Source organism: Grammomys surdaster, unplaced genomic scaffold (assembly GCF_004785775.1).
Source record: "Grammomys surdaster isolate TR1022 unplaced genomic scaffold, NIH_TR_1.0 734, whole genome shotgun sequence".
Lineage (NCBI taxonomy): Eukaryota > Metazoa > Chordata > Mammalia > Rodentia > Muridae > Grammomys > Grammomys surdaster.
Genome location: NW_021605153.1, coordinates 276,097 through 287,199, shown reverse-complemented (window position 1 = coordinate 287,199; position 11,103 = coordinate 276,097). Strand labels below are relative to the sequence as shown.

The window sequence follows — 11,103 nt, the reverse complement described above, 5'->3', positions numbered from 1 at the left end:
GTATATTTCATTCCTGAATAGTATTTTCTCTAGATTTTCTCTTTTTGCTTGTTTGGTCACTCCAGAAGATTCACACTGACTTCACTGGTGATCATAGTAAGTTAGATTCCCAAGACAATATTTCTCTGTGTTCTTCCTTCTGAATTGTCCCCAGCTTTTGTTATTGTGTAGGAGCTTGAATGTGGACAGGAAAAATATGGTTCTGTGATGATTTTTTGGATACATCAGAGTTCAGGACGTTTCTGGATTTGTCATGATTTTTAATTTTCAAGAAATTGTAAGAACAGTTTTTGCATAGACATTCTGTACCTGTCACTGCTGAAACATTGTCCGTACTGCATTCCCAGTGGATATCAAATGCACTAAACATGAGGCTGTTTTTCCTTAACGTGGGATTTGTGACACAATGATCAGTGTGTAACCATGACCTGAGACTTTAAGTCCTTCCTGAAGGTCGATCCACTAACAAAATCCACTGACATTATTTCAAGTCTTCACATAAACAGAGTTTAAGGCAGTCCTGGGACCAAATTTTCACAAAGTGGAATCTTTCCAGGGACCTTAATTTCACAAACATGCATGATGTCATTCATTTATTTACAGCACCCTTGTCTATATTTTATCAGCCAAGTTTATCACATGCACAGTGGACATCAAATGAAGCTCCTCAGGAGAGAGTGTCAAAGATTCCTCCAGGGGTGATAAAACAGATGTAAAAAATGAAACAGAAATGCAGATGTAGCATCTCCCTTGGACACAGTGATGAGAGTACATGGGGATATACTGGTAGCTGTTTGATTTTCTGATTGGTGTGACAGTTCACAAATCATTCTGCCCAGGGTCAGAGAAGGAAAACTATGCTCACTTTGATTTTACTCTTCTTGCTCCAGAGCATCCTCTTCCTTGTGGCTGGTTTTATTTCTCCCAGGTGCTTTTGGAAAATAAACCCGAATGAAGACAAGGATGTTAACCTGAGAACAGGTTGTATCTTCTTTATTAAAGCAGCACAACAGCCAGTGGAGGAAGAATATTTCAGTTCTATTTTGAATACACAGTGAGTGCTTTTGTATTTTCAACGTGAATGTGATCAACAATATTTCCTGAGTCTATTAAGGTTGAGGAGCAAAGCAATGCTAAGGTTCTTTTGTAGTGTGCTATTAATCTGCAAAGCAAGAAAGAACTCCAAATTCTATTAGAGACTTAATGCTATATTACCAATTTAAATTGACACAGAAGTTTTTTTTTTTTCCGGCCTGCCTCCCAAGTACAGGGATGGAAGCTCAGGAATAAAACAACTTCAGGCAATTATCAATCACATACGTCTCTCTCCTAGACAGTTTCCATAGCACAGTGGCACAATTATATCTTATTGAAAGATATTCTTTTTATGACTTTATTCAAGTGTGTTTATGCAAATGAGCACAGAGTCTGCTGATAGTCCTTCCATCACTGTGTAGATTCTAGTGCTTGTGCTGGGGCCATTAATGTTGGAAACAGAGCTAGTTATGCAGAGCTTTCTTATAGATACTCAATTACTTTCTTAAATTAGTTCCCTGTGGTCTCTGTTTATGTACTGAGGCTGCATCAAGAATTGATGTAAGAGATCTGTTCTCTGTTAACTTCATATTTTGATCTATACAAATTCAATGGATTTTAGGTCTTACAAAGTCCAGTTCTTCACGCTCTCCTTAGACTACGAAGGAATGTACTGACTATAAAGAATATGTTTCCACTCTTCTAAAAGTGATATTGTTACTAATAGTGGTGACTAGTTACTTCCCTTGTCACTATCCTGTGTAACAACAGTGGCATATGCTAGTTGGCAGTATTCGAGAATAAGGATAGAGGAGTTACCTCCTACCTCATCTTTGCCATTATTTACGAAACATATGTCTTCCCTATTTACCTCTCTGCTATTTAATCTGACACTTTTAATATTTATCACTTATGCCTATTTTTCAGTAATTTTACAAAATATAGTTGCATATTTCATCAGTGTGGACATTGTCCACATTTTGATTTTGAAGAATTCTGCTATTTTTTTAAGACACAGATTTTTAAGACCACAAATCCACTCTGATCACATAAGTACTTTATGATTCTTAATGTTTACTGTGCAGGAGTTAGTGTATGATTTGTACAAACACTAGTCTCAAATTTCTGTCATGTATTAATGAAAGTTTTAAAGACATCTTTTTCTGTATATTTATGAAGAATACTCTAAAAGGGCATATATATATATATATATATATATATATATATATATATATATATATACACACACACACATACAGGACAGATGTACAATTTATAACTGGAATACTGATTTTTAACTCTTAGTAAAAAATTAATAACGAAGTAATATGTTTGTTGTTTATGAGTCAGATGTTTTGAATTAATTCAGGAGGGATATGAGTTAGTATTCTTTTCATAAACATAAACACAAAACAGAATTAATTAATTTAAACTGAATTTTAGAAAGAAAGAATATTTAAGATAAGGATGATGGTATGGAATATGATAAATATATTGTGCCCTAATGAGAATGAATTTTAATGACATGAGCTAAGTATTTCCACAGAAGACTACTGTGAACTCAACTGTCATTCTTTTACTGGCTTAGCCAATGGAGTCAACTTCATACAAAAATACTATAAACTCCATGGCACACACACATCCCATGTATTTTACACATTTCTCATTAATTTCAAGTGATCATGTGACCATTTTTACTGCTTGGTCAAAGCATTTGTTGATTTATTTACCATCTTAGCAAGCATTCAAAAACTAGAGAAAAAAAAACTCTCAGTGAGAACATGATGATAGTATATCTCATTTATGGGAGATGTTCTCTCATGAACATGTGAAAGTTTTATGAGCTTCCAGCCTGTTTTGACATCGCAGCCACATTACACAGTTCATTTCAATCTTGAGGGGTTGGGGACAATATAATCTAGTGCAGGACTGTCCTTTTATTGACTGCAAATAATATCTGTAAATTGTTGTCCTTATAAACACTGTAACCTTTTACAGAATACCCACTGAAAACCAGAAGTATACTCTGGTCTTGGCTTTTTCCATAAATGAAATCAACAGGAACCCTGATCTTTTGCCAAATATGTCTCTAATATTTACATTCTCAGAACATGTTTGTGATTCAGAATCTGAATTACACAGTGACATTCATTTGAATTTACAAAGTCATGATCTTCTCCTTAATTATATGTGTGAAGATGATGACATGAATGCAGTTGCACTTACAGGACTAAACTGGGCAACAACTCTGACACTTTATACAATCCTAAACAGTTTCATTTTTAATCAGGTAAGTGTGTGTGTGTGTGTGTGTGTGTGTGTGTGTGTGTGTTAGGGGCATGAGATAATTCATGAGACCAGATATTGATTGGTTTCCACATAATCTTACTATTAGGCCTGAGCCAATCTATGTAGTTCAAGGGTACTATTCAGAGTCTTGATGGAGCTTTCAAGTGCCCTTGTATGATATAGCGATGAAGGAAGAAATGATAGCTAGCTAAGATTTCTAGAAATCTTCAAAAAATGTATTTATTTGTTCTTAAGAATTCACTCTACCTCATGCTGCTTCCTGTGTTCTAGTTTCTTCATCTTACTTATGGAACCTTTCATCTTGTCCTGAGTGATCATGAAGAATTTCCCTCTCTACATCAGATGGCCTCTGACAATACATCTCTAGCCCTTGCCCTGGTCTCCTTCATAATTAATTTCAGCCGGAACTGGGTAGGGATGGCCATCTCAGACAATGATCAAGGCATTCAATTTCTCTCCTATTTGAGAAGAGAGATGGAAAAAAATTCAGTCTGCTTTGCTTTTGTCAGCATGATCCCAGTCAATATGCATTTATACGTGACAAGAGCAGAAATGTATTACAATCAAATCATGACATCATCTGCAAATGTTGTTATCCTTTATGGTGACACAGACAGTACTTTAGCTGTGAGCTTTCGAATGTGGGAATCTCTAGGTATTCAGAGAATATGGGTCACCACCTCACAGTGGGATGTTACTCCTAGTAAGAAAGACTTCACATTTGATAACTTATATGGGGCATTTGCTTTTGGACACCACCATGGTGAGATTTCTGGTTTTAAAAATTTTGTCCAGACATTGAACCCTTTTGAATACCCAGATGAGTATCTGGTAAACCTAGAATGGATGCACTTTAACTGTGAAGTCTCAGCATCTAAATGTAAGACACTGAAGAACAACTCTTCATTGGAATTGCTAATGGCACATTCTTTTGACATGGGTTTTACTGAAGAGAGTTATGACATGTACAATGCTGTGTATGCTGTTGCCCATGCATTCCATGAGATGACTTTTCAGAAGCTTGATAATCTGTTCAATGACAATGGGAAAAAACAAAATTGTGTCTGCAATGAGGTAGAGCTTCTTCTATTACATAAAGTTTCATGTTATCAATGTCTTTAAGAATCTCTTAGAAGCCCAAACCAAGCATACTAGAAAATAGTTTCCAAATAGAGTGATTTATTAATACTTCTCCTACTGATCATGTAAATCCAGATGTTGGTATAAACCTCTAATGTTGAGGGAATGAAGTAGAATGCATACTTTGTCAATGTAGCTCTGTGATTTTTGTTACTGATTACCTAAATATCATCACACATGTTCTAATACTGAAAACATATCCAGTCCTTTCTCATGAACCAAGTCAATGATGAATTCTTGTTCATTAATTTTCAAATATGTTGTAATCACTAGGGTATTTTTTTAACTAGAGATCCTTACTTATGCTGTTGCCACTGTAGGTGAGAGACATCATTTGGTGTTCTGAGAGTATTTGCGCAGAAAATAGCGCTAACATTCAATTTACTACTTTTTTGCTAATGTGTGTTTATATATATTTCTCCCTATATATTTCTAGGTTTCTATGTTTCTGTATATCTGGGTATTCATCTATATCTGTCTCTCTATATACAGATTTATTTTGTTTATCTATATATCTATCTACTTTATCTATCTATCTATCAATCTATCTGATTTTCTGATTTATGTGTATCTGCCTATATATCTGTCTATGGCATTTACCGTAAATTTGTCTGTGTTTAAACTGCTTTCTATATGGTTGATTTTGTCTAAGTGCATATTCCTATGTATATTTATCAATGCATGTGTCTGCATGTGGCTGTGTCTTTTGGATGGTTTTGTATACCCTCTTTCATTTATGTCTCACTCTTTTGCTCTGCCTGTGTGTCTTTGTAAGAGAACATAAATTTGTCTGTGTGACAATGTCACACTGTGTTGGTGTCAGAATATGTGTATATCTATTCCACTGTATACATGTTTCCATGTGTTTTTGTGTATGCACCTGGGTAATTGTTTTGTGTGTTTCTGTGCCTGTTTCACTATTTTGATACATATTCTGTCTCAGTGTGTATGTTTATACTGATATGTGTGTTTGGGCATACATGTGTATATTTGTGTAAATAACTATGTGTTCCAGCTCTGTGTGTATCTCTATGTGAGTCTCTCTCTGTATCACGTGTCTGTATGTTTCATATGCAAATATTTGTTTGCGGTCTGCTTCCATATTTGTGCTTGTTTTGTAATTTCCTCTTAGAGAACTAAAATAACAGAAACATTATGATCTAGTTTATCTCTTTGCTTTGACCGAAATTTTTCACCTGCACAGTATCAATAAAGTTGTCTTTAAGATAAAATAAGAATACATATTCTTACTTAAAGGAAGAACATATATTTTATAGTATGCTGCCTGTCTTTCAGCTGAGTTCCTATCTGAGTAGATCCACTTTACCAATCCTGTTGGGGACAGAGTGAATATGAACCAAAGAGACAAACTGCAAGAAGAGTATGACATTTTCTACATTTGGAATTTTCCACAGGGACTTGGACTTAAAGTGAAAATAGGAATATTTAGTCCCTATATTATGAATGGCCAACAGCTACATTTATCTGAAGATATGATAGAGTGGGCAAGAGGAAGTAGACAGGCGGGTTTGGCCTAACTGTACTAATTTAAATTACACTGTCAAGTGTGTGCATACACCCTTCCTTGAGAGTGGTGAATGAAGTTGATTGTCAAGTGAGAGACCAATTTATAGCCTCCTAAACTATATTTCTTCTTTTCATTTTTTCAAATGAGGTTTTAGTAATTCACTGAGGATTTCTAACATGAACACAATGCATTTGTATCATGTACCTGTTTCTTGCCTTTAACATTAACATATACTCTTTTAGAAAATAGTTTGATATAATTTCCAGTAAAGTTAGCAATATTCTATTGGTCCTATTGTTACTACTATAGAGTGATTTCCACTCTACTGATGAACCTCTTCAAAAAATGCTTCAAGATTCTCATTTATTGTAAGTATAGAACAAATTCAACATAATCAAGACACTGATTTTTAGTATTTAATTTGAAGCCTGTTTACCAGCTAGTCCAAATTTCCAACATCTCTAGCTAACCATACATTAAAATTTTTCTGACAGTTTTAGATACCTTATGATCTATATATTGCTTTTTCATTTTTTTAAAGATTTGGCTACAGGTGTTTTCTGTGCATGAATATCAGTGTAACACCTGTATCTATGGTATATACAGATGGCTGAATTTTAAGCAATCTAAATTTTCACCATGTTTGCAGGCTCCATAAAGCCTTTTCACTTCAGGAAACACTCTATCTTCCAGCTCACTATACAGAAACTCAGCACCTCCTCACCAAAAATGCACTGGGTTCTGCATATGCAGCTGTTTTTCTCTTTCTTTCCATTTAGTTTGTTATGGTTTGCAGTCCTAATGTAGATCAGGTTATTTCTGCTATCTGATATTTGAGTTGCTTTTTCCCATTTTTGAATGTTCTTTACTTGTCATTTGCTACTATGTTGCTGTTATTAAACACTAACTATAAGCAAAATGAGGAGGAAAAGATTGATTTGGCGCATGGGTTTCACTCAAGGAAAGGCAAGGCATGGATCTGTATAATGTAATGAAACATAGTCACTCAAGGAACTCTGCTTGTTCTGCATGATTTCTAATGTACCACTGCTTATGGGCAACACTGCTTCTAATGGGCAGGGCACTCCAACATCAATTACAACTTTCAGATATGCTTCACAGGTATGATGACAGGCTAGTCTGATGGAGATAATTTCTGTACTAGGATCTCTGTGCCTTTATACCGTACTTTTTGTTAAGGAGACAAGAATTAAAGAGAATAACCACCTTGCAATCCCTGAACTCATTGTAAACAGGATACTACCATATCTTCTTTTGGAATTTCAAGTTGATGGTCAACAGTTCAACTTTTCCTCAAATTTTCCATATATTGACATCTGTCATCATGGAATGCAATAAGTAAAATCTGATAACTTTGTTGGTATATATAAAATAAGCTTATTAATATCACATACTAATATAATATAATTTGTAAAGGGGTAAGTAAAACTACTGATAGTAGGATATGTTTATTTTTCTTTAGATGCCAACCTCTGTGTACAGTGCTGATTGTGGTCCAGGATTTAGAAAATTTAGGAAGAAAGGAATGCCAGCCTCCTGTTTTGATTGCAGTCCTTGCCCAGAAAATGAAATTTCTAATGGGACAAGTAAGTATTTCCTGCAAGGATAAGTTCTTCTAATTGCATCATCTTGAACCCATCTGGGATGAAGAAGTGATCTAAAATGGTAGTGAGATATATGTATATATTCACATAATTACTTTCCTGGGTTAGTCATTATAGAAATACAATACTTTGCAATGTGCTTATTAAAAATAGAAATCATCCTATATCTTTGACTCTTTGAAAATTTATTGTAGATAACCTGCTCAATTTCGATAAGAAAACTTCAGTGTTAGTGTTTTTAAGAGAAGGTCTTCTCTAGTGATTAATCATCTCTAAAAATATATGTAGATCATGAATCGTCAAATGATTTCTTATATTGTCTTGATGTGTGTACCCTTACATAAGTTTATGTACCCCTATCAAGTACAGAAGCACAAGGAAGACAGAATCAGCCATGTGGATAGAGGGAACCAAGTCCAAGCCTTCTGTGAGACTAATGAAGAGGGCAAATAATAATTTGAAACATCATCAGAAACTGTTAAGCATGAGATAGGAGACTTGGTGTAATAAAGAGATATTCTTTTTTCAAACTTCTGTGTTATTTCAAATGTAGAAAATTGAGAATCACTGTTGGCACATGATGTTTAAATATTAGGACTCCTCTATTCAATACTAGTTTAAATAATACCTAGTTAATAATTTCCACAGTAGCATACATTAAAATTGTTTTGTCCTGAAAGGAATTAGCCACAGTTTTTAAATGATATGATATGTGCACTTGCATAGCCCATATTCATCAAATAACTATTTAGTTAGGATGAACAGAATATAATTTGCAGGCATGCATTTATTCCCTTCTTTGGTTTGTCATCCTATATTATTAAATGAAAGTCCTTAAAGGATTTTATGGCCAGAAAGATGGCTTAGCAGTTACATCCTTTCCCACTAAGTATGATGGCATTAGATCATCCTCAGAACCCATATAACAGGAGGAAACCAACTCCTACCTGTTATTTTCTGATATGTATGAAGTTCTACATAAAACGTACACATAAGTAATTCAACAAGGCTGTTTGAATACACCTGACATTGGTGCCAAGACCCAAACTCCAGTATTCTCTTTGAGCAACACATTCTCTTCACAACCAAACTAAATTCCTATTTCCTCAAACAAATTAAATGATAACAGCTGTTAACAAAAGCATTGTTCCATGTAAAATACTTCCAACCTTGGAAGCATATTATCCCTTATTGCAATTATCCAATAATTCTTTGCAATGGCAATCAGATTTACTATAAATACAATGATGTTAATTACAGACATTTTTACTATTTTTTTTACTCCTTTATATGAAAAAGCCTCATGAATATGGTGTTAATACAGTCAAGAGAGGACAAAAGTAGAAATGATTTTTTTTATTTTTGTAGTTACAAACATTGATATTATATTCAAATAAATTTTACTTCTCACTCTCAGCCTCATACCTCACCCATATAAACTCATTTACTCTCATGTTTATGAGGACGTGTTTTACTTTTACATGTAACCACACTTATAAATATACACATTCATGATAAATGATCACAATATAGTAAAATACACAAAATGTTTGATGTTTTTATTTACCATAACAATGAGAAGCATTAAAAATGGAATCAATTATTTTATGTACCAGTGACCTTGAATGTATTCTGAGCAACCAGATTCCCATGTTAAAATACTTCTTTCATATACTTGAATAAATATACTGACAGTAAAATTGCTGAGGTGACACTAATAATACCTTCATTTTTCCATTAGATGTGGAGTTGTGTGTCCCATGTCCAGAGGACCAATATGCTAACACTGAGCAGAATCACTGCATTAAGAAAGCAGTTATCTTTCTCGCTTATGAAGACCCCTTGGGGATGGCACTTTCTTTAATGGCTTTGTTCTTTTCTGCATTTACAGCTGTTGTTCTGGGGGTCTTTGTGAAGCACCATACTACTCCCATTGTAAAGGCCAATAATCGCACCCTCACCTACATATTGCTCATCTCCCTCATCTTTTGTTTCCTCTGCCCCTTGCTCTATATTGGATATCCAAACTCAGCCACCTGCATCCTACAGCAAATCACATTTGGACTTGTATTCACTGTGGCTGTTTCCACTGTGCTGGCCAAAACAATTACTGTTGTACTGGCATTCAAAGTCACAGCTCCTCAAAGAATGATGAAGCGTTTTTTTGTTTCAGGGGTATCTAACTACATCATTCCCATCTGCACTCTCATCCAAGTTATTGTCTGTGCAGTCTGGCTTGGATCGTCCCCTCCTTCTGTTGACATTGATGCCCGGTCAGAGCATGGCCACATCATCATCATTTGCAATAAGGGTTCAGTCACTGCTTTTTACTGTGTCCTGGCATACCTGGCCTGCCTGGCCTTTGGGAGCTTCACTCTGGCTTTCCTTTCCAGAAACCTGCCTGGTGCCTTCAATGAAGCCAAGTCTATGACATTCAGCATGCTGCTGTTCTGCAGTGTCTGGGTCACTTTCCTCCCTGTTTACCATAGCACTAAAGGGAAGGCTGTGGTGGCTGTTGAGATCTTCTCCATTTTGGCCTCCAGTGCAGGGGTTCTGGGCTGCATCTTTGTTCCCAAGTGTTACACAATACTCTTTAGACCAGACAGAAATTCTCTACAAATGATCAGGGAGAAATCATCTTCCCATGCTCACATTTCATAAATTCTAATTGACTCATGGATAGTTGGCTCCTAATCACCAAATATTGGATTACATTACCATAACTATATATTTTGGAATGACTCTCACTGTTTCCTCTTATGATTTTGCCTAACAATATCATGTCTACTGAGGTCTACATTGTCTCCTATAGTCATCCACAAGAGTCTACAATTGTCCTCTTTGCCAGAAAGAGGTAATAGAATCCTGATTCATTCTAGGAGTTAGAGGAGTTCTTCTATGAACATAGAGGAGAGAGGAATATTTTCATCAATAGATTGGTAGAATATTTCAGGAGATGGATTGATGTCTCAGCAATTAAAATCACTCTCTGCTCTTGCAGAGGAACTGATTCAGTCCTCAACCCCACCAACTGCTATTAGCAATCACCTGTGACAATAGCAACAAAGTATCAGATGGTCTCTTCTGGACTCCAAATTTCCCCTAATTTATTTATGAACATAATGACACACATACAAACAAAAATTACATACATTTTTAAAAATATAAAAGAATATTACAAATACTTTACACTGGCATTCTGCTTTCCAATGTTCTGCTATGGTGTCAGAATTAGAGGAACCTACAGAAAAGGGTGAGATATGGGTAGAAATGACTGTGTTTATCTTTAGGCATTTTACATAGGAACCCTGAACTTTAAGTGTATCATGAAAGACACACTCGTAAAATCAACAGGGAAAGAAGAGCTTGTTGAAATAATCTCTTCTATTGTTATGTCCAGATCTTGGGATTCCCAGAAGAATTCAAAGAATTTCCAACCCTGATGTAGTGAGACAAAAGAGTCTT

At 35.2% G+C, this 11,103-nt stretch overlaps 1 protein-coding gene across 3 annotated transcripts; it reads left to right on the top strand.

The window, feature by feature from the left end:
* Window positions 1-857: 857 nt before the first annotated feature.
* On the top strand, window positions 858-10,299 carry LOC114633697 (vomeronasal type-2 receptor 116-like). Of its 3 annotated transcripts, none has more exons than XM_028782302.1 (6): window positions 858-1,054; window positions 3,034-3,275; window positions 3,614-4,443; window positions 5,802-6,008; window positions 7,497-7,620; window positions 9,380-10,299. In XM_028782302.1, the coding sequence occupies exons 1-6, from the start codon at window positions 858-860 to the stop codon at window positions 10,297-10,299; spliced, it is 2,520 nt and encodes an 839-aa protein (XP_028638135.1). The 3 variants fall into 3 exon arrangements, with proteins under 3 accessions (XP_028638135.1, XP_028638136.1, XP_028638134.1); XM_028782303.1 differs by having other exon boundaries at window positions 3,034-3,325; window positions 3,616-4,443; window positions 9,530-10,299; XM_028782301.1 differs by having other exon boundaries at window positions 3,034-3,325; window positions 3,616-4,443.
* The last annotated feature ends 804 nt before the right edge of the window (window positions 10,300-11,103 follow it).

Bases quoted from the DNA above. Each gene is read 5' to 3' on its own strand.
- LOC114633697 (XM_028782301.1), top strand. From the start codon at position 858: ATGCTCACTTTGATTTTACTCTTCTTGCTCCAGAGCATCCTCTTCCTT. The intron at 3,326-3,615 runs GTAAGTGTGTGT...CCTGTGTTCTAG, and splicing joins ACAGTTTCATTTTTAATCAG to TTTCTTCATCTTACTTATGG. The intron at 7,621-9,379 runs GTAAGTATTTCC...TTTTTCCATTAG, and splicing joins TGAAATTTCTAATGGGACAA to ATGTGGAGTTGTGTGTCCCA.